The sequence below is a fragment of the Prionailurus viverrinus genome, chromosome A3, assembly GCF_022837055.1.
Source record: "Prionailurus viverrinus isolate Anna chromosome A3, UM_Priviv_1.0, whole genome shotgun sequence".
Lineage (NCBI taxonomy): Eukaryota > Metazoa > Chordata > Mammalia > Carnivora > Felidae > Prionailurus > Prionailurus viverrinus.
The window spans coordinates 122,403,137-122,426,397 of NC_062563.1; the positions used below are offsets into that span (position 1 = coordinate 122,403,137).

At 53.2% G+C, this 23,261-nt stretch overlaps 1 protein-coding gene across 5 annotated transcripts in view; it reads right to left on the minus strand.

Annotated features, from left to right (window-relative positions):
- Positions 1-23,261, minus strand: part of KLHL29 (kelch like family member 29) — a 315,206-nt gene that overhangs the window by 51,953 nt on the left and 239,992 nt on the right. For all 5 annotated transcript variants that reach the window (XR_007150831.1, XM_047852392.1, XM_047852391.1 and 2 more), the window contains 2 exons: positions 14,988-15,129; positions 11,997-12,509 (listed from right to left, as the gene is read on the minus strand). Coding sequence is in view for 4 of the 5 variants with exons in the window: in XM_047852392.1 (XP_047708348.1) it covers positions 11,997-12,509; positions 14,988-15,129 (655 nt within the window). In the remaining variant the exon portion in view is untranslated. The remainder of the gene's footprint in view (positions 1-11,996; positions 12,510-14,987; positions 15,130-23,261) is intronic.

The window sequence follows — 23,261 nt, forward strand, 5'->3', positions numbered from 1 at the left end:
CCGGAAGACGGAAGGATCAAGACTGTTTCAGAACCACAGAACTGGAGCAGCCAGCATGGAGGCCAAGGAAGGAAGAGCCTTCTGGGGAGTTGCAGCGAGGGGGTGCCCAGCCTGGGAGAGTGTGGCCAGGAGGCCAGGGGAATGCCTCTCCACTGAGGGTCCCACCTGGGCTCACCTGGGCTCCACCTCGATGCCCATTCAGCTTCTCCTGGCTGCTCAGGTGACTTTTCTGTCTTGGTGCTGAGAGGGGCCTCACACCGGACCTCCACACCGGTGCTCTGGAAGAACACCTCAATTATCAGCCACTGGAAGGGCACCATTGCGCCTGAGGCAGTCTCCACGCACAACTGTCTTAAAGGGCTTTTTGGCTAAGAGAGGCCAGTCTAGCTGGGCGGAGGAACGCAAATGACTTTGTGCGACAGATACGTCTAAACTGGCAATGCCATTGTCCGCCCCTCCTACTGGGGGCCCCAGTGCCTCTTGGTCTTTCCCCTTCACCCGCCCTCACTTCCCTCTTCCTCCGGTTGGTTCTTTGCACAACTGGAGCACCTCCCCAGTCCCACAGCCGTTTCTTTCCCACCAGCCTCTGCCATCTCGTGGCCTCCACAGAGCCGGCTCCCATCTGCCACCTCAACTTCCCCTCGGCAGGGAGGCACCATTCTTTTCCGGCCTCAGAATAGTTCCCTGAAGTCAGCGCTGACTTCTCACTGCCTTCTTGCACAGAAATCTTTTCCAAGAGGTGCCGGGGTCCAGAAGAGGGACAGATGGTCCCTTTCTTTTTATAACACGGCAAGTCTTTTGAAGTGAAGAGCTATGAACACAAGTTTTGCCTTCAGCAGATGTTCTGTGGGCACAACAAATACCACTTTGTGTTCTTCAGCAACTGTGAGCAGTGTTAACTGGGGAGGAGACTGAAATTGGGCAGAGCATCGGCGGAGCATATTCAGGGGGCCCAGGGGCCATGGCGTGAAGGTCCCTGTTCAATCTCAGTCAGGCTGACTGCAGACTTGTGTTTCTGCTCAGCCAGTTCCAGGTCTAGGCTTCCTCGAAACCGTGTCTGCTCACCTTTCCCGAGCCCAGGGACCACCCAGCCGCACTTCCACCCATGCAGGAGCCACTTGTGAAGGGCTGACGGCCGAGCTGTGTTCGTGCGCACCTCTTCCAGCTAATCCTGAGGCTGGGTCGAAAGCTGTGGGCTGGGGTGAATACTATTCGAGATTCGTGGTTGCATTTTATCACTTTCTTCCTCGAGCACTACGGGGTTGTCCAGTCCCCATGGCTGTACTAGGCTGATCTGGGGACTTTGCAAAGGACAAGAATGGTTGGCCAGGCATGACATCTGTTGAGCTCCTAAGGAGCTGAAGGCTGTCTAGATGTCAGTAGAAGCCAGTTCCCAGGGCTCTGCCCTGGTGGCTCCTCGGGCATCGGTGACGGGGTACCAGGCGTCAGTTAACTACTTTGAAGTGGCTGTGCTGCTGTTTGGTGGATTTCAAGAATTGTGTTCATTTAAAAGGGCATAAGCTCAACTAATAGACCTCATTAACTTGAAAGATATATCATTTTTGCACGGAATTGGCTCCTTCATAGGATGGCTGGCTCCATTAACTTTATTGCATTGGCAATACTTTGTATAAGGTGGGAGATGCTGCAGCAGCAAAGAATCTCCGGGGCTGCCCGATCCCAAGCTCCAGTGGCATCCGTGGTGGCCGAAGCCCTGTCTGAAGTCCCTTCCGAGGGTCCAAAGTCCCTCACGGGTTTACTTGAGGAATTAAGTCCACTCACTCACTCATTAAGTCCATCTGTCACACGGTACTTTTAGAGATGAGGAAAGAAGCCAAGAGTCACCAATTTATGTTGAGAAATATCAGACACATGATCCTAGGAGATGTAAGACAGCCACCGTGACCCATCTTTAGCCCAGACGTGCTAAGCGACAAGCTAGGGAAGCTAGAAGGTGTGGTGTAGTGGAAGGGGAATGGGTGTCACAGGCAGGAGGTTTTCATCCTGACCCCCGTTCCCCCTCTGCCACTTACATCTGGGCAAGCGTCTTATCTGAGCCTTGGTTTTCCCTCTGTGAATCCACCTCCTAGGGCAGCTGCAAGGGTTACATAAATGCAGAGTGAATGTACAATGAATATAAAACATCTACTCCACGTCCTTCCGAAAGACAAGTCTGCATCTGCTGGCACTGATTGCCACTCCTACTCCCCAGCTGCGCTCTCCCGAGCAACTCCTCACCTTCTCTGTTGGTGAGAATTTACTCCTGAACAATAACTCATCCCCCCCTCCACCTCCTCACACCCCTTCATACCACTACCATGAATATGAGAGTGGGATAGTGCCTTAAAGGCTATTTAGGACCTCCCCCATTTTGCAGGTAGGGAACTGAGGTTCAGAGGTGTCACTAAGATTTCACACTGCCCCAGGAAACTGTCTCTAGAAAAATCCCCTGTGAAACCATCCCCACTCAAGTGTCCTGTGTAATTACTTCATCTGGTGCTAGGAGTTCTTTACCTGGAAACCTTCTCTGTCCCTGGAAACCAAAAGCCACATGGAGACTGGACCCATTGGGCCAAGCTGCTCTGGGTCATGCCCATGGGGCACACGTTGCCAGGCTGCTGTGATCAGAGCGGTACATCCCACAGGAGCACAGTGCTGGTGCCGGCAGCTCCACCAGGCATGAATGGGAGGAAGAGTAGGGACCAGACACCCACGTACATATGGGGGTGGGGGGCAAGTCATAAGTGGTACCATGTAGGCAATGGCTCTGGGAGTGTGGTTTGACTGGGGAGGAGACAGTGTCCAGAAAGAAGATGACAAGGACAAACTCTAACTCCATTTGCCAACCAGACTGACATGTACCCCGTTATGGACTGAATTGTGCCCCCCACCCCTCACCATTCGTATGTCGAAGCCCTACTCCCAAAGAGACTGTATTTGGAGATAGGGCCTCTAAGAAGTTAAATGAGGTCATGAGGGTGGGACTCTAATCCAATATGACTGTAATCCATATAAGACAAGGAAGAGACACCAGGAGTGCTTGTCCAGGGAAAGGCCATGTCACAGCAAGAAGATGGCCATCTATAAGCCAAGGAGAGATGCCACACCAGAAACCCACCTTGCTGGCAGCCTGATCTTGGACTTCCAGCCTCCAGAACTGTGAGGAAATAGATGTCTGTTGTTTAAGTTGTCCAGTGTGTGGCATTCTCTTATGGAAGCCCTGACAGACTAATATATAGCTCATGACGTTGGTCCCACAGGAAGTGGTGAAAAACAGATGTGTGTTTGGCTGGGATGTGTGTAGATGCGGGTCTGAGACACAGAGCAATGGCAACATTGAGAAGTCACTTGGAAGAGAGGAGGAAAGGCAGTGAGAGGCCAGTGGGCAAAACCAGAAAGTTCACGACGCTGTGCTAGGTCATCCAAAAGGCTCCTGGGAGAGCTAGAAAGTAAAACAGGGCATTTTCTTGGTGATGTACTGATGAACACTTGGGCTTCCCTTTAAGACACATTATTTTAAACAAAGAGAGTTACACTATGAAAATAGGTAATGGCAACCATTTCAACAGATAGCAAACTTCTGGCCATTATTTTTCTTTAAGCAATGTACACAATGTTTTCTGTTCCTCACATGCTTCTGTTATTTTGACCTTTTATGTTTCTAGGATAGTAAGCATGCTCTTGAATGTAAGGTAATTTCAACCAAAGCCAGTGTTCCACCATGTTTTCTCCATATGTGTTATGGTTTGGGGTGCTATGCCCTCTCCATCACGTGGGGACAGGCAGCAGGTGTGCCATAGCTTTGCCAAGCACTCCTCCTTTGAAAACTCATTCCCAACCTAAAAAACTGAAAAATGTTAAGGATCAGCCTGACAGGACATGCCTTTCCTAGCAAAGACAGCACATATTAGATGTTTGCACAGTGATTAGGCAACAGGAAACTTGCCACTAACCTGTCATGATAGGAGAGAGAAAGGTTTATAACGAATTTCTGGACCTTGAGGCACACCCTGATTTCCCAGTCAGGTGTTAATGGCACTCAAGGGTTTCCTACCTGGATCACAGCCCCTGAACGCCAAGGGGGTCTTCACTTTACAAGGCCAAAGTGGCCTTCTAAGACCAGAATGACTTGACCTTCACCAGAATGAGTTGAACTTGCAAGACCCAAATGGCTGACAAAATGGACTCTTGCCCAAGATCAGGGATCCTTATCCAGCCATCACTAACTGGGAAAGTAAAGGCGAGAAGCTGGAGGAAAGTCCAGGCTTCCTAAACTTTGGGTACCAAGGGGTCAGGGAATAGACTTGGGTCCTTAAGTTTAAATCACTAGCTGAGCCTGTATCAAATCAGGACAGGCCCGATGAACCATTTGATTAGAAGTGTCTGTGTGTGTGTGTCGCTCTATGATAGAAATCATACGATTTCTTGAGAAATCATAATTCTGTGTCACTGGCACTTAAACATTCTTCCCTAAGATGTGGGCTCTGTAGAACTACTTCCCTTGTGTCTCCTCCCCTCCATCATTCTGACTGCCTTTGAAGGCCCAGTCTACACTGACCTCTCTTTTCCAGCCCCTATGGTTTTTACTGCTGGCTCCCCCTGGACTCCGCAAGTGGGGATGCAGCCTTCTCCGGGGAGACCGCCATCCCTCCCAGCACCTGCCACAGTGTCTGGATGGGACACGGTAGGCATTCCCACAGGGCCTCATGTTCAGTAGGAGCAGAGATCGATATGGGGCATGGAGCTAGCACATTCCATATTATCTTTTGAGTGGGAGAAGCTAAGTGTGGGTCTCGCACAGTTGGTGACTAATACTATACACATTACTTGCTCAATAAATGTTTGGTGGTGCAGCAGGGAAGGAGGTGACATGACTCAAGCCCCTCAGGGGCTTCTTCATGTCAGTGATCTAGAACATAGTGGTCATCCCTGCTGGTATCTGCGTGGGCTTGAGACTGGGGTAGCTGGTTTCCTACTGTGGGTCACTGCCATTTCCTGAAGCCCCTGGAAAGGAAATGTTCCCTTCCTTTGCTCTAATCTGAAGAGCCCTCTAATTCCCATGGTGTCTTGACTCTGCTGTCCCTGCCTGTCAACAGTTAGGGCCAGGGCAGGATTTCCGATCTCAAAGATGCTCAGCAGAGATTTGGGGCTGAAAGTCCATATGCTATTTCTAGTTCTGTGTACTCAGCTCAGTGAGGAGGGGGCCCCCCATGCACCTTGCTCTGTGTCCTGTTGAGCAGAGCGTCTCTGAGAGGATTGTGCAGAGGCTGGGGTCCTGGGGTCACCTCCTGCTCCGAGAATGACATGGTCTCTGGGTGGTCTAGTGGCCTTTGCTGCATCTTTCCGCTTGCCTGGTTCACTCATTATCAAATGATCCGTTAACACAACAGTTAAGCCCTGGACAACCCTCCAATTAATGATTAACAAACCTCAGGAGGACAGAGCCCTGTGAAGGGGAGGAGGGCTTTCTGAGGCAGGGCTGGGGCAGGTACCGCCCAAGCGAGGAGGAAAGACCTCGTGTAGACAAAGTGTCAAATTCCACAGGCTCTGAGACACATAATTTTTGAGTGAGGGTGTGTGTGTTGGGGTGGGGGGCAGCCTAGAAAGGGGAAAAATTGGGTTGAGGGTCATGTTAGTCAGATCTGGGAGATTATTTTGAGCAACCTTGCTTTAGAAACAATGGCGGGCCTGAGCTAAAGGTGTGCCAGACAATGTTTCTCCTCCAGGATTCTTTACAGTAGTGCTGGTAATAACAACAGCTAGCATAAATGTGGGTTTACTATGCGCCAGGCACTGTGTTAAGACTTTGCATACATTATTAAGTCCTTAAAACACGTCCGTGAAGATGGCACTATGATTATCTCCATGTTACCGATAAGGAAACTGAGGCTCAGAGACACCAGTGTTCTAGCACAGTTTCAGTGTGGGTTAGTGGTAGTAGAATTGGAATTCTACCTGAGCAGTCTGGTGCAGAACCAGGGCTCCTGGCCACCCTCCACGCTGCTAGTCACGTGCTCGTAACCCACTCCCTCCCTTGTATCCCTCCTTGGTTGGTCTGCGGGAGTGACATAATTCTGTTTGTCCCACCTACTGATCTGGCCCTGGAGGAGGACCCATGCTGGGAGTCTGGTACCCCGATATCAAGCTGAGTTTCGCAGGATGCTGAGATCCCCTGAGGGCAGACAGGAGAAGCCCTCAGAAGACAGACAGCTCCTGGAATTAGGGGGAAGGTGTCAGCAACAGCCCTGTTCCTTCTGGTTGTTATGGCAATGTGGAGGGCTGTAAAATGTTACATCGCGGGAAGGCAGTTTCTTCTGTCCAAAGTGGACCCCTAGGAACTAGGTGCTTCAGACATCACGGTGTTGATGCAATCTCCCAAGACTCCCAAGGCAACCTGGTCTTTGGCTTTCTCACATTACCCTGGGCGCCTAAAAGGCCACAGCACTGAAGAGTGGTCCTGGCACCAGTAGTAAAGATAATAGTAGCAAAGACATTCACAGTGATTACGACATGCTAGGCGCTATTCACAAGGGCTTTATGTAAAATAACTCAATCCTCACAACAACTTCAAGAAGGATGTTCTATTATTATCCCCTTTTATAGATGAGGAAATTGAGGCAGAGTTTCAGATCGCATTTGTTCTGGGGCAAGCATCTGGGTGGAGGTGCTGGGGCACAGGAGGAACTTTGAAATAGATGGTCTTACGTTCCCAGCAGTGTGGGACGGGTACGGGGGCAGTGACCGGTTGCAGAATGAACTCTGACAGCGGCACTTGCCTGTGTGCTGGGGTCACCAACCTGCATTCACCACACAGAGGAGGAGGCAGCTGGTGAGAAGTCAGAACCTCAGTGCTGACTTGCAGCCCAGTGCTCTGTGCCTTCTTTCATCTAACCCTTCTTAAGCGTCTCTCGGCACCAGGCACTGGCTGGGATACTGGGGGTGGAACGAGAATGGGAGGGATTCTTGCGGCCCCCACCCCAGTGCCTGGCAGTCTAGCTGGCAGAATGATGCAGGAGCAGGGTAACTGTTGCAGGCACGCGGCCAAGCCCAGAGCCCAGCTGGAAGGGAGACAACCCTGGGCTTAGAGTGACTTTGGGGCAGCCTGTGAGCGGAATGGCAGAGATGAAGGTAGAGGCGGCGAGGGGCTGGACCCTGAGGCACCAAGTGAAGGGTCGGGCACTGTCCTGAAAGGAGCAGGGGCTGTTGGAGGCATTTGGCGGGGAGTGACAGGACCGGACTTGTGTTTTGCAGAGACCACGCTGGCTGGACCTTGGACCTGGCTGGGAGGGGATGCACTTGGGGCCGGGAGGCCACCAGTGCAACCGGAGGTGATGGTGGTCTGAAAGGGGAGTGGTGGTGGGGATAGAGAGACGATAGATGCAGAGGCGGCAGAATCAAAGGTGTTTTTAGACTCGGTGCATAAGGGGGTTAAGGGTAGGTCAAGGACAACCATGGGCTTTGACTTTGAACTCCTGGATGGACTCATGATGTCATTTCTGAGACGGAGGCACAGGAAGAGCAGGCCTGTGGGAAGATGATTTCAGTTTGGACATTTTGTGCCTCTGTGCTAACCATGCGTGGGCAAACAGCTTTATCATGAATTCCCAGCTGCTTCTAGAATGTGTACTGAGCAGTGTGCCCTGGCATGTCAGAGGGTAGGGTCTGTGCTGGGCTCTACACTGGGGAGAGCAGGCCAGAATCCTCCTGCCAGGAAGGTGATGCATCCACTCCCTTTCAGGAATGGGGACACTGTGGTCCCACAGAGCTGCTTCACCAGGGGCTGCCAACCGTATGAACAAGCTTGGGTTTCTCCCATCTCCTCTGCACTGGGGAGGGGGCTCTGATTCCCAGCCCTTCACTAGCTTCTCTCTAGACCCGGGCTCAGTGTTGACAGGAACAATGGTTTTCAGAGTTAAGAGGGCAAAGTACGATATATGTTCATGTCCACGATCTCATTCAGTCTTCCTCTATATCTGGTGAAGATGGTACTCCCATCCGATTTTAAAGATGAGGAAAAGGAGGTCAGAGAGGTTAGGAGACTTGTCCCCGTCACACAGTTGTACACTATGCCTCAAAATATCTTTACCAGATCCTGTCTTTGCCACTCATGGAGACAGGGTGGCTGCTGTCCAAGCAGAAGGCAGCATAGAGACAGAGCTCCACAGAGTGGGGGCTCAGGGGCAAGGATGAGAAGGGAAGAGGTGTGAAACCACAGGAAGGGGCTGTGCACACCCCACAACATAGCTGCCTGGTCTTGGGAACCCTCGTGGCCCCTCACCCTAGGCCTACAAAATCGAAGGTCAGACGAGACAAGCCTCACCATTTCAGGTCAACCTGGATTTTGTTTTTTGGTTCAGAAGCAGGTAAGAACAGGTGCAACTTTGCTTCTCTCTCCTTGGACATGCAGGTAAGAAATATAATCACCTTTCTGCAGCTCAGCTCACCGCTAGTCTGGGGCTTTAAAAGGTCTCTCTGGCTACCCTGTTAGCCACCAAGAACCCTTTGTGGAAAAAGGGGATGGAAAAAAATGACACCAATAGATTGCACCTGTGCTCTGACACAGCTGGGCTCACGTGCAGTGACATCAGACTTCGCTCATCTCACAAGGCCTGGCGTCGGCCACCAGCTCTGCCTTTGGATTGGTTCATGGTTTCCAATCCAACAAGACAAGGCCTCAGGTATTTTATAACAGAATTCAAATGGAACTAATTCTTTTTTCCTCCCTTATCACTTTGCACACATGAAATCTATTTTAATTAGTTTTCAATACATAATCTTTTTTTTTTTTAAAGAATGAAATCTTATGGATTGTTCCTACCCCCAAATTGTTCTTAGAGAAAGAAAGATTTATCTTATAAGTTTCCTAAGAAAATCTATATGTGCTCAATGCATTTAAATAACACTCATTAACACGAACTGCATGCAAGCTGGCTTCTCTAGTCACAGATGAGAGACAATCGCTTGACCTATTGCAAATCAAAAAGCATTTCTGCACCACCTTTATTTTTCAATTGGTTAAGTTTTAAATTAAAGTCCCAACGCCCTTTTTGGGAAGGCAGACTAACATAGCCCCAACAGAAATTTCAGCTCAGTCGATTGGAAGATAATTATAAGAAACAAAATGTGAAATTTTAAATCAGGGCACTAATGAAGTCTAAAAATACCGGTGGCCCATCCCTCTGGCTGGCGAGACCTGTTCCTCATGGAGGGGATCTCTCCATAATTACTCAACCCCGTGAGAGGCCAGGTTGTCATGTCAAACAATAGAGGAAAAATCGTGGGACTTTAATGAGCTAGATCTCAAGGAGCTCCATGGTGAATCTTATTATAATGCCGGGCAAGCTTTCAAACAGAGAACAGGAGAAAAGGAAAGTTCTTTTTTTTTTTTTTTTTCTTAAGTGGAGCTCTGACTAGTGTTGATGTCATCATGCAGTGCCTCCTGGTTCCCACTTGGAGCCAGCTGTCTGTCATTTAGGAGTGTGAAATCAATTGAGTTTTGGAGATGTAAAATCCCTAGGGGCAAAATTAAAAGTGACCCAAATCCAAACCCACATGGTCTTGTCAGGAATATGATTCTCACATGGCAAGTTTCAAAGATTTGGTTTCAAAATTCTGGTTTCTTATTTTAAAAAATATGCAGTTGTTTGACATTAGATCTGACAGACAAATTATAGCTTTAGCAATAAAGGCTTTTAAGATTAGAAATGAAAAGAGAAATTACTTAAAAAAAAAACAACAAAAAAAAAACCCAACAACCCACCCAGGCTTGAGTTTGGAGACATTTGTATGTTCATGCTTCATTGTCTTTCTTCGCCACAGATATAAGGGGATAAGTCAGCTGATGAGGGCCGTAAATAGAGAAGTGAGTTGAATGTAATTTCTGGGGAAACCACCATCTCACTGGTGAACTATGGAAATCAGCGTGACAGATGGGTCACCGGTTGTTGTCGGCTGGAGCCGGGGTGGGCAAGGCGGGTCTCACTGGTCTACCGGAAGGCAGGGCTGTGGACACCTTCTAGGATTACCCCATGCCTGGCTCTCACCTAGCACTGAATCCCCCCTAGAGGGGCTGGCAGAGCGAACCCCATCGGGGGCTGTCTCTCTTCTTCCTTCCTATCTGTGGGCTTGGGCTTACCACAGAGGATGCTTCATGCCCTCTGGCCCCAAAAAGATGTTACAGGTGTGGTTCTGCAAATGGCCAGCTGGCCCAGTGTGCACAGGGGCCAGCGGGGGCCTGTCTCTACCACCTGTAACTTCCTGATCTTATGGGTTCAGGTGCCTGATGATGGATGCACCTGTGCCTGGCAACTTTGGGGAGGCGGATCCCAGTTCTGTGCTGAGCCCCAAACCGTGGACTTCAGACCCAACGGGGCCAGTTACCTTTCAGCCTAGAATAAGTCCTTTTCTTGGATGCATGTCTGAAACTTGGCAAATTGCCAAGACCTTTCATCAGCCCTAGGAGGCCTCTGGGGGTGGCGGCAATGCCCCCGTGGTTGGGGGAGGGAAGCCCACCCAGTGCCTTAGGCTTTGGCAGGAGCAGCTAGGATACCCAGTTCTCAATGTATCAGAGCTGGAAGCATACAAACTGGGAGTAAGTTTTTTTTTTTTTTTCTTTTTAAAGGGAGAGAGAGCTTAACCAAAACAATTCAAACAAAAAATCAATTTAGTCAATTTTTTTTTTAAAAAGATCTTAAACAAAGCAAGGGTTTACCAGAATTTAGATGTAATTTTCTATAATTTTGTCATTTAAAACTAGTGCTGATTTCCAAAACAAAGGCAGTTGGGGCGCAATCAGATTGGGAATTAAACCCAATGGAGATCTAGACACGGCTTTGTTGTTGGGATGCTTGACAAGGTCTGAAAATTGCTCAAAAGGATAAAGAGAGAGATGCATGAGAGCAGGCAGGAAAGAAGGGCTAGTGGGACTCGTTCTCCGCGAAGAGGCAGGGACCCCTGCCAGGCTACCTCCAGGAGCTGTTAGCAAGGAGAATGAGAGGTTGTGCCCAAAGGTCCACACTTCCTAGAACCATCTACTGTCCCCTAAGAGGCCTGTGTGCCCCAGCAGGGAGACTGCCCACCATATGCCCTCTTGCCTGCAACTGGGTCCAGGCCTGGCTGCCTCCCCTCCCCACTCAGCAAGAGAGGGGCCTGGCTGTCTGGAGCTCTAAGGGATAGCGAGCAAGTCTGGGGCAGATGCACCCCACCAGCCTAACATCTGTGGCCCCCGGTCCTCCTGCCCCCTTCTGCATTCTGGCTGGATAGATAGATCCCTCGGTCAGACGTCAGGAGCGATGCTCTTTGTCGTAACCCTATGGCTGGGGGCTCATCTGCAGGCTCTGTTCTCAAGGATCTGCCTTGAAAACAGGAGGTGCTCTTTCCCGGACCCTCACAGAGCCACCCTTGAGTCCTTGAAACAAAATAATCCAAGTGGCTCAGGATGGTCTGTGAGTGTCTCTTGGGGAGACATTCCTTTCACCTAACATCTGGGGAGCTGCTCTCATCCAATGGCACAGCACAGGGCACCTTTCTAGGGAAGGACACAGTTCATGTCCTGACTGTTCTCATGGGTGGAAAATGGAAAAGGCCCCACAAAAGACTGTTCCATGGAACCCTAAGAGGAGCAGATGATTCCTGCTCATTCCACACTTGGCCTGGCTTTGGGGTGAAAGGTGAGAATGGCCTAAGGCTTGGGCTAGAGGCAGAAGGACCCTGGACCTGGCAGGCTCTCCCCTCCCTCCCTCTCCTTGACTGCCCACATGTCCTCGCCTAGCTTGTCCTTCCCTCCTCCACTTTCCCCTCTGCCTCCTCTGTCTGAGGCCGGGCTGTCTTGGGCAAGGGGAGGCCCCACTACTGCTTCTGGGTTGGGTGAGGCCAGTGAGGGAGCTGCTGGAGAGCTCAGGATGCCAGGAACACACTCCTGTCTGTGCTGTGTTGTGGTGACCACTCAGGGAGGCACAGGTGTGGGCACACGGGAGCATGTGAGCAGCGGGACTTACCTTTGGGGTGCCCAGGGTCGGTGAACTCATACTTCCCCACGCCAATTGTCCGCAGCATCTGCAGCCCATGGGCCGAGTCAGTCGTGGGGGGCCCATTGGTGGCAGGGGCACCGCTGGGGAGGGTGGCAGACGGCTGGGCTGGTGCTGGTGGAGGCAGCAGGGGCCCTGCCATGTGGCCGTTGCCCACGGCAGTGGGTCCCGGACGGGCCACCTGCCCCACGCCAGGCAGTGTGGACATGGCCAGGGGCTGTGGGCTGGCGTACAGGGCCTGGGCCGGCATGTTGACCACCACGCTACTCAGCGGCTGAGAGGGTGGCTGTGGGAGCGAGTAGTGGCCTGGCATCAGCGGGAGCTGGGGCCCCACGTGGGGAGGCAGTGAGGGGGTCACCCCAATGACTGGGGCCTGGACGTTCACAGCCGGGCTGAAGGTAGGAGGCTGGGCCACTCCATAGGAGTGTGCGATCAGGGCAGGCTGGTTCCCGGCGGCCACCGTGGTCACCCATGGCCCTGTGCCTGCAAGGGAGACAGAAGAGAGGTCATCTGCCGGATACACATTCACTCAATAAACACCGACTGTCCCAGGCCCTGGGCTGGGTGCTAAGGTCACCAAGGTGGACAAGACACCTGCATCCAGGACTCCCCAGATGAAAAATCTGTGATTACGGTAGCATTGGGGTACATGAGCAGATGGTTGTGGAGGCTCAGAGGGGGAGCACGATCTACACAGAGGCAAAAACACAGAGAGAAAAAAGCAGAGTCCTTCAAAGAATTCTCGGTTCAAATCTTGGCTCTGCCATTCATTAGCCAGGAGCCCTGGGCAAGTTGCTTTTCTTCTCTGAGCCTCATTCTCCCCCTCTGTCAAATGGAACCAGCAACACCTACCTCAGAGGTCTCCTGGGAAAAATTGAATGAGGGAAATGTATTTGGGGGAAAAAAAACTAGCAGAGTGGCTGGTATGTGTTAAATGTTCCATAAATGTTGGTGTTTTTCCTTCCTTTCTGGAGAATAGCTGTCTGGAGGAGGTGGGGAGAAAGCTAGATTGTGAAGATAGTAGGTGTTTCCTGGGCAAGGCGAGAACACCAGAGCCTGGAGCTGTGCAAGAGCCCTGTGGTGCAGGAAGGGGGAGCAGGAGGTGGGGCCAGTGGGGGAAGGCTGGCAGCGGCTGTTTTCCACTGCCTTGCTGGGGGACCAGGCTTTCTCCTAAGCAGCCTCTGCGTGGCCAACCCTGGGGGAAACAACAGAAATGCATTTTGGCCCTTAAAGATATTTTGACTGAACAAGGGGGTCCCGACACACGTCCTGAGACTTGATACAAGATTCGACACCAGCTGTGCCCAGGTCAGGCAGAGCAGGGCCAGGTTCCCCTGAGCTGAGCAGACATTGAGGTGACCTAAGTGGGCTTGTGAGTGAAGCCAGAAAATACTGTGACAAGGGAGGGCAGTCTGGGTCACCTCTGACCGAATGAGTGCGGGGTTAGGTCTCCATCACCCAAATGCCACCTTGGTTTTCATGATGCCACTGGAGTGGCAGTGTAGACTGGGGGCAGGGAGTCTGAGGAAGAGAGTGGGGGACAGGGAACCACTCAGGACCCCTAGTTCCAGAGGCTAGAAGGGGAGCTGGGAGCTCTCTGACAGGAAACTAGAAGCTGGAAAATGTTGGTGAAGCAGTGCCAGCATGATTCTAGAACAGGCTGCTAAGGGGGATTGTCCCCAAGCCTGAAGAAGAGATGGTATCACTGTGGGCTAGGCTGCTGTCTTCAGGACAAGGCATGCCATCCTAAGGCCACTTCTCTCCAGGATTAGCCACGGAGCCTGGAACAAGCCACCAGAGCTTCAGAACACAGCTCGTGACTTCTCTGATAACTCTGGTGAAGGTACGAGATGCTGGGCCATGGTGGTGAGTGACTTATGAGCGGGTGATTGGCTCAGAGGATGCTGGGGACCGGAAGGAGGTCTCTAGTGATGTGGACCGAGTCCTGCTCATCACTTTTACCAATGATTTGGGTGATGATAGGGAAGATATCACCACCAACTCTGCAGGTGGCATACTGGGAGGGTTAGGCACAGGTCAGCAATAAAAGCTGGAATCAAGAGTCATATGGGAAGATACTGACAGGGACTTGCCCTTGAGTCCCCAACACCCCTCTGCCTAAGGTAGACTGAGAGAAGATGGACAGGGGTCAGGGTTACTGCCTCGACAGTCTTGGGGTCTGACTGGTGACAGCGCATGTCTGTGGCTAGCAGCAAATCAGAGGTGATCTAAGACTGCAGTGGTCAAAGTGGAGGGGCTGAATGAAGGGGTGCAGGTCATAGCACGTGTGGGTTCTTTGTGTGGGGCTCTGGCACCGATGGAGGCAGAGGGAGAGGTCATTCTCTGGAGGGCAAAGGAACTGTCCGCCACGGGCTCTGGAGTGTGGCTGAAGGGCCAAGGGTGTTTATCCCGCAGAAGACTTGGAGGGGGGATGGGTGGGTGTCAGATATCTGTAGGGCTGTGGTGTGAACACGGATGTGTCCTGTGTATCCTAAGGGGAGGTCTGGGACCGATGGGAGATAACAGGGAAGGCTTTTGTCATGGTCAGGGCTGACCAAAGAAGGCTTGGGGGGACGTAGGAGGTGGGGAGCCCCCGGCCCCAGGGGGGTGGAGCATCCCACTTCTCATGTAACCGTTGGCAAGGCAAAGCCTCCCTGGAAGGTGTGACTGGAGAAGTGGGTGAATCAGAGTCCTGAGGTTTGGGAATGACTATTCAAAATAACACAAAGCAGATTCAAAGTCGCTCCTGGGATGTCAGTCTTACTTCCTCAGCCTCCCCAAAGCTTTCTCAAGTAGCAGAGAAAGCGGTAGAGACGCAGCTACTGCCCAGGCCCCCATGCAGGTGTGGGCTGCCGCAGGCCCATGGGCCAGGGCCTGCTGAAGAGTCACAACATCCAGGAAGCCTCCAAACCCCGCTCCCAGCCTCCACGTGGGATCTCTGGCTGCCGGCCAAGTACACACCTGGATTGTCGCTCTCCCTCATCTGTTTGGAGGGCGGCTCATCAGTGTCCCAGGGCGTGGACTGATTGATGGGCGTCTGCCCCCACCGGATGCTGGTCGTGAGTCCCTGGGACTGACTATCCGCTTTGGAGATGCCGGGAGCCTGGGGAGAAGCAGAGCAGGGGGATGAGCATGGCCTGGCGTGGGCTGCTGCCCTGGGGGCCCGTCCCCTGAGCACTACTCCTGCTGCCTGAGCCACAAGGCCACACCCAGGGCCACCTGGGAGATGCGGGCACTATGGGTAAACTCCCGCCCCCAGGAACACCCAATCCAGTGCCCCCCCCCCCGCCCCCACCAGCTGCCACCCTCTGCGACCACCCAGTCCACCTGAACTATCATAAAGGAAAGTGTTCTGTGCTGTGAGATGTGAAGTCCCCCAGGCCGTTGGATTGTTAATAAACTGCAACATTTATGGGCATGTGCTGAATACCAGCTGTGTCCTCAGTCTAGGCTCAGTGCCACCACGTGTCTGGCCTTCTGACATATGAGAGGACGGCTTTCCAAAGCACCACCATCGGGCCCCATATCAGCCACTGGGCCCCCCAATATGCCAGTCCGTGGAGGAGGTGTGGGGGGTGGGGTGGGGACTGAGGCTCATGGGAGGACAGCTCAGAGCAGGGAGCATCTTCCCTGCGACCCTCTTTGTTGTGAGAAGGAGACAGGCTCTCCGTTTCAGGATCTCATTCTCTAATTTAGATATTTAGATTAATGAGAAAATGAACCCCAGGCTGAAGACAAACATTAGCACTGCATTGGTCTCTGAGCTACTGCCTTGATGGAATATTAGATAGTCATTAAAAATCATGTTTGCTAAAATGCATAATGAGATGGCAAAACGCTTACACTATCATGTTAAATGAGAAAAGCAGGACATAAAGTGACACAAATATAAGCTCATATGTAAAGCAATATGTGCAGGGGAGAAAAAACCAAAATGTTAGCAGGGGTGTTCTTCTTGGTGACAGGAACATGGGTAACTTCTATTCCCTTGTCTATACCTTTCTGTATTTGCCAAATTTTCTACCAGGGCCATGGCCATTGTAATAAGCCAGAAAAGAAGAAGGAGAAGGAGGAGGAGCAAGAGCAGGAGGAGGAGGGAGGGGGGAAGTTGGAGGAAAAAGGAGAAGAGGGAGGGGGAGCAGGGGGGGAAGAGGGCAAGAAGGAGGAGGAGAGGGGGAGGAGAAGGGGAGGAAGGGGAGAAGGGAGAGGGGAAGAGGGGGAGGGTGACAGGGAGGAGGGGTAGGAGGGGAAGGAGGACAAGAGGAAGGAGAAGAAGGAAGAGAAAGATGAGGAGGAGGCGGAAGAGGAAGAGCGAAAGGGGGAGGAGATGGAGGAAAGGGGGAGAGGGAGTAGGGGGATGGGAAGGGCGAGGGGGAGGAGGATGAGCAGAAGGAGCAGGAGGGGAGGAGTGGGAGAAGGAAGAGAAGGAGGAGGAGGGGAAAGAGGAGCAGGAGGGGAGGAGGAGAGGGAGGAGCAGGAGGGTGAGGTGGAGGAGGGGAAGGGGGTGCAGGAGGGGGAGGAGGGGAAGAAATCCAAAAGCAAGTTGGAAAGCCTGGGACTGGGATAACTGGGGTGTGTGTGGGGGTGTGAGTCTCAGCAGAGGTGGTTTCTGGAAATTTCTGCAGTTCCCAGGAGTGCAGCCAGAGCCCAACCAGGTTTGGGGTGAAGGATGTGGTGGGGTGGGGGGCAGAGATAGCTGTCCACCAGGGACAGTCACAGAAGCTCCAAGAGGCCACAAGGGGCATCTGTGGGCTTCTCTTTGGGGAAGGTTGTGGTCTTCGTGACTTCTCACAGAAGCTGACCCAGCGTCCCAGCGGTGGGGGGGGTGGGGGGGGAGAGTGGGGGAGGGGCATCGCCCTCACTGGGCCTCTCTGAGCAGCTGGAACAGCCGGCACGGGCGGATGGAGGGGATGGCCATGGCTGACAGCACTTATTGGGTCTTTGATGCACAATGCCTATGACAAACAGCACCTGCTTGGGGCCGGGAGGAGCCGTATCCCATTAGGACCTGTAGGCTGCACTGAGCTAATTGCATTAGGCTGCACTTTATCTCTGGCCTGCATTTCAGAAGCTTTGCTTCTGTGAACAGAGCAGGAAACAAAGGGAAAGAGTGAATCTCCTGAGGAAAGAACAATTCAATGGACAAGATTCCTTCTCAGAGGCCCCTGCCCCATTTTTGTCTGTGGGACAGATGGGAGCTTGGTTGGGGTTGGCTGTGATGGTGGGGGTGGGGGTGGAGGGGGGGAAGGGTGTTGTGGCGGAGGCTGGGGATTTAGCCACACTCACCCATCAGGAACTCATGGAACAGAAGCGTGGCTTCTCTAAACAGCTTTCCAGTGTGCCCTGTCTGCAAGCCTCCTCTGCATTCCCAGGTTCCCCTGGGTGCTAGGGGGCTCAGAGGTGCAGAGGTGGCTTCCCGTAACCGGCAGCATCCAAAAGGGAAGGAGCCTGTGCCTTGTCCTATTCAGGGCCCTGGGTGGGGGTGAAGTTTGAGTGGTGACACTCCAGCCTCCTGGGGCACCCTGCTTCACTGACAGTGCAGAGACCCGACCTGCCAGTAGGGGGCGCTGCAGCCCCTCCCTGCTGCACCCTGGCAGGTGGGCAAGAGACGTGCTTCCTGGAGGCTTCACAGGCCAGAGGTAGGTGTGGTTTTCAGGGTCCTCCCACCCTTGCCATTTCTTCCCTGCTGAATCAGAATCCGTGCCCCCAACCTGGTGCTTTGACAGGGTAGGGAAGGGCTCTGGAAACTTGGAGGCTCTGGTCCGGGGCCCTTACATCAGACATTGCCACCAGGAGACGGGATGGGGGTCTCCTCCTCCAGAGTGGGTAACCAGATTCTGAACTCTAAAACTTCAGGAGTTCCTGTTTCTGCCCTAAAATTGGGGGTGGGGTCCTGGACTTGAAAAACCGCACACTTTTTCAAGGGCTTAGTCCCTTGGCTCTAAGACACTCCTTCCAGGTCGTTCACTTGTGCATTTGCTGGTTAGTTAGTGTGTTCAGTAAACAAGCACTGGGCTGCTGTTCGGTGCTTGCCCAAGGCCCTGGGGACCAGATGACTGACACTCAGCCCCTGCTTCCTGCCAGGCCCAGCCCCAGGCCCCAGGGGACATGATGACTGAGGCTCAGCCCTGCCCTCAGGAGGCTGCTGCCTGGGGAGCGCAGCCCTCAGCTGTGCAAACTGCCCCCGTTAGCCTCCAGAAGGAAGCCGGGTGAAGGGGGGCGCCCCGAGTGGCAGGGTGGGGGCAGATAACTGGGTGAGGCCCCAACAGGCCTGCTGTGTCTGTCATGAATAGTACAAGCAAATTCTTATGTACAAGAAAGCCATTCTGCTGTGAGAAGGAAAACAGGGTCTCTCTTTTTCCTTCAAGAAAGATAAATAAGGCCACTCATTCTAATCGGCCCAAGCAACTTCTGAAGCTATGAGCAAGTCACAGCTCAGAAATTTCTATTTATTTCTTTAAAACAATGAAATGAACATTCCTTTCTCTACTCCCTCCAGAAAAAAACTGGACACGCTTGCGCACTTTGCCAGGCGCCTGGGCGCCCAGGTCAGGGAGCAATGTTGTAGCCGGGGATGTGAGTCAGCTTGGCCAGGCCAGAGCCCTTCCTCCCGCAAGGGGCTCCAGGCCCAAAGTAAACACATAGTCCCCAAATTCTAGAGGCTTCTGGGGCATCGTGTGCGGGTCCATGGCTCCAGCTCTGAAGTCAGCTCCTGTTAAGACTTTCTCCCTTGGTCCAGAGTCCCCAAAGGTCTGTGACTCCACTAAAGGCTTTCCAGGTCTCTCCTACCCTGAACAGGCTGCCCAAGTTCCCCTTCTTGCCAGGGGGTTGCCAGCACAAGAATGCCACAGAACTCCCCCTGCCCCCAGGAGAACAGCCCAGGCCAGGGGAGGAAGGCAGGGCTGAGGGAGCCCCCTCCCACTGCATAATCTGGGTTATCAGCGAAGCCACCCAGACATCTGGCCTTTTGCCAGTGTTCCTGGCCATGCTTCTTCTCCCTGATATGATGACACTGGGCAGAGAGAGGCAGATGAGGAGAGCCCTCCTCCTGCCTGGTGCTGCGGAGTGGCCCTGTCTGCCCATCACCGGGCTGGGCAGGCTTCTCTCTGCTTCCCTCTAATGAGATGCTAATAGGATGCATCATTAACGCAGCAGCTTTTAAACCCCAAGCTCTTGTAAATTTTCAAAGGTCACATTTTTACGGCAGCTGACAGCATCCTGCTTCTTTCAGCGACTGAAGAACACTAAAGACCCCGATGCTTTATGGAGGAAGCTCTCTGTGAGGCGGCAGCACGGGCTGAGGCACCTGCTGGTCCGGGGGCTGGGAACCTCCACCCTGCGACAAGGCTCACAGGGCCTCTGGGTTGTGCTCTGCCGGCTTGGAGGGGAACCAGTTACACATCGCCACAGAGCCGCCCCCGGGGGCCCTGCTCTGTTTAGGGGAAGGAGTGCACAGTGCAAAGATGCTTGGTAGAGGGGGTTGGGGGGCACCATGGGCTCACCAGGCGGTTCACCCACGAGGCTGCGACCGCCCAGAGGGGCTACTTTCTGCTCATTTGTCCACCCAGAGGAAGTACCTTTTTCTACTTTGCACAAAGGTGCCATGTAAGTGAGCAGCATCCCAGGTGGTCAGGAAGGTTTGAAAGATGATGGGATGGAGCTCGCCCGGGGCCCTCACATGCCCGCTTGTTCTTGGACCCACGTGTTGTGCGCACGACAGTCGCAGTCTCTGCACACTGCCTTGCGGGGTGAGGTGCACTGACCCTGTACTGGCGAGCCAGCTCCGCGAGTACACCACCCGGCACAGCGCTCGGCCTGTCGTGGGGCCCAGGGAGTGAATGAAGAGGCCGTGTCTCTGAGCTACGGTGCTGGCCAATAATAGGAGCATCCGGTACTGTTGCAAGGGCTACATGAGTGCACGGAGTGTGCTCCAGAAGAGCGAGCCACATCACGGAACAGAGATGTGAAAGGGCTCCGTGCACTTGGAAAACGTGAATCAATGAGTTCCTCTTACTGGGGAGATGAGGTTCCAGACCGTGAGGCCTTGTGTGTTGGGCCCCCCAATGCCATTGGCTTGAATGCTGCCACGGGCTGCTCGGAGGCCTAGTGCCTGCCTCCCCTGGCTCCCTCCCACGTGCCTGAATGGGGTGCAAGTACTGAGGTTGGTGCCTCCCTCTGTGGGGCTGGGGGATTGCCTGGAGAAGCCAGGGCTCAGCCCCTTCCTCTCTGCGCCCAAAGAGGTCAGAGGAGGGTGAATCAATGGACTCTGGAAGTCAGGGAGTGCTTCCCGGAGGAAGGGAGCTGGCACTGCGCCACAAAAGCCAGGCAGATTCACTAAGGGAGATGGATTCGGGCCAAAGTCGCTACCAAGGACCTGACAGCAACTAGCATGTTTCCAGCCTGGATACATTTGACAGAGACAGGCTCCAGAGTCCACTTTGGGGTTCAAGTGGCCTCCTCTGGGGGGGACTGACAATGCCACCACCCATGTCCATCTCCTGCAGACTGGAACCTGCGAGCCTTGACATTCTTGTCACTTGTGTGGTGCTGATGGGGCTGGCAGGGACGGCCTTCTGCTGAGCGTCACTGAGCACAGCTGGCCCCATCCCTCACAGCAGCGAGCCTCCTCCCCTCAAGGGAGCCCGGAGTCCCCCAGCCCTCATCTCACCAGTGTCCACTGGTGCTCCTGGCCTAGAGTGATAGCCAAGCTTAGCTCCTGCCCTCGAGACATCTACACCAGCAGGATGGGGTAGGTCTGCACCAGGGACCCATGAGGACGACATAGGCTGGGAGAGTGGCCGCAAGGAACACACCCAAGATGCTACGACACTATGCCAGCTGGGGGCCAAGCCTTTTAAGGGATTCTCAGCCTCTTCCTGGGTCTCTCGGATCCCCTGGTCAGAGGAATACCACCACGTGACTCTAGTCAACACCACGGAAGCAGCAGATGGTCCGGCCAAGACCTCTCAGAGTTTCTGTGCACAAATTTGTGAGATACTATGAAACATCGTTTAAAGCCACTGCAGGGCGGTGGGGGCGGGGGGGGGGGGGGGGAGTGTGGAAACATACACAGTCTACTGTATATTGCAAAATAGCAAAAGACCAAAAAGTCATCTGTATGTTGCTGCTGACATACATATGCATATGTATCCTCTGTGTTCCAGAGAAGATGTTCCCAGCAAGACTACAGTGGGGACTGTAATTCCACACATGCTGAAGCCAAAGCTGGGGTAGCCTCTCCCCAGGCACACCCCGGGCTGGGTGGTGGGGGGAGGGGGCCTTGGGTGAAACCGACAAGCCACAGGGAGGACAACAGGGTGGGCAACCTGGGGCTGACTGTGCTCTGAGCTTGACCTACAGCCTCGTTTTGCCTCGTGACTCCCCATAATTTCCTGATTTGGAAAAGACAAGCTCTGATATGGATCCCTGAGAACCAGTGGTCTGGATTTTGGGGGCCCCCTCTGCCGAAGCACTGCGGACCTGGCCTGAGCCCCTCAGCGGGCCTCTGGCGTCTTCTTTGGCTGCCTGGCACCTCTGCCACACCCCCATCTTGAGGTGGGAGCTGGAAGACTTGCTCTGCCAGCTTCCCTTGCAGCTCCATTTCCAGGTGTGTGCCCTGCTGCTCAGACACTCTGGGGTGAGGTTCCCATCTGGAAGCTGGGCGACGTGAGGAAGCCAGCATGGCTCCATGCTCCGCAGAAGCTGGTGGCAGAGACCCACGGATTTGGGAGCACACAGATGATGGAGGCTCTGGTGTCCCAGGCACAGCATCAGCCGTGGAAGCTGTCATCTCCTTTCCCTTCTTACTCTGGAGGATGCTCGGGGCAGGAGTCGGTTCCCACACGGCTCCCAGCAGAAGTGAAGATGCACCTCTGATCACCAGGCCCTGGGCCGCCATGGGGAATCACAGTGGCTCTAGGACTGCACACGGCAGGGCAGGCCACTCGCTGCAAGGACTGGGTGTCTCACTTCCTTTTCAGGCATTAGTCCCCCCGCAGGGCACTGAGGCTCTGCATGGTGTTGCGTCCACCTGTGGGGACTGACTCCCTGGGGCTCTTGCATCACAAAGGTGAGGCCCTATGAAGGCAAGTTTTGCTTGAAGAATGGTGTTCCGATGTTGGAAATCCAGTTTTGGGAAGAAGCCATTTTGGCGTCTGGGGTTTTTAGACTATAGCTTCTGCGTTTCTAGCTAGACTGTTGGCATTCTAGGACCAGCAGGTTGTCAGCAAGAGGACTGGTTCCAAGATCACACAGGTAGAGCGTTGACCACGTCTAACATAGGGGTTCTCCAACGTGAGCGCGTGTGTGGGTTAGGAATGTGGGTTTCTGGACCCACCCCAGAGCTTTTGATTCGGTAGGTCTGGAACAGGGGGCCCCTAAAGGTGGTGGTTTGACAAGTGTATCAGGTGATGTAGGAGTTCTACCGACCCCACTCTGGCAAGCGATGACAGTCTTGATATTCAAGTTTGCAGGCCTCTGTGCCCGAACGTGGGGAAACTTAGGGGCTGGAAACTGCCAGGCGGGTCCTGAATGGGACAGATTTTGAGGTCCCGCTCATGTGCCTCATGGGAGCCGGCTACTTGGTGACACTGTCTTCATGGACCCCTGGTCCCAGCCTAGGTTTCAAGGGGTCAGAAGGACATTTTGTCAGATGCTAAAGCTATAAATCTGTGGCCTCTGGGAAGAGCAAATGACATTTATGGGTCTCTCAGTTCTTCATTTCATGATTGCTACTGAACTACATACGAGAATAATCAGAGTCAAATCCCCACTTGGGGCTAGGGGACGCTCTCCGGAGCCCCTCCTGCTCTCATGAATGAGGCTGCCCTCTCTGGCCCCCTGGACCCCGGCCGGCGCCCTCGGCCTCCCCTTCAGAGCACCACCATAATGTGCTCCGGAGACCGCTGAAATTTCTAATAATACTAACCAATGATGTGTTAAATTGAGACACTTCTGGCTCGAATGCCGGAAACTGCATGATGGTTTAAAGGACCAGTGCTTACCTTTCTCTATCAATTTGCTGCTAAATTACTGCTTTCGGAGCAACTTACAGAAAAGTAATTCTTTATTTAAATTTTAATTTCAATCTTGTCATTTTAAATATATATTCAGATTCCAATCATATTACAGAATATGATGATGTCTCTGGGCAGGGAGGGGGCAAGTGTTCCTGCCAGGATCCTGGGTGGTGGGGAGAGGGTGTGATGGGGGAGGGGTAAGACACCATGGTAAGGA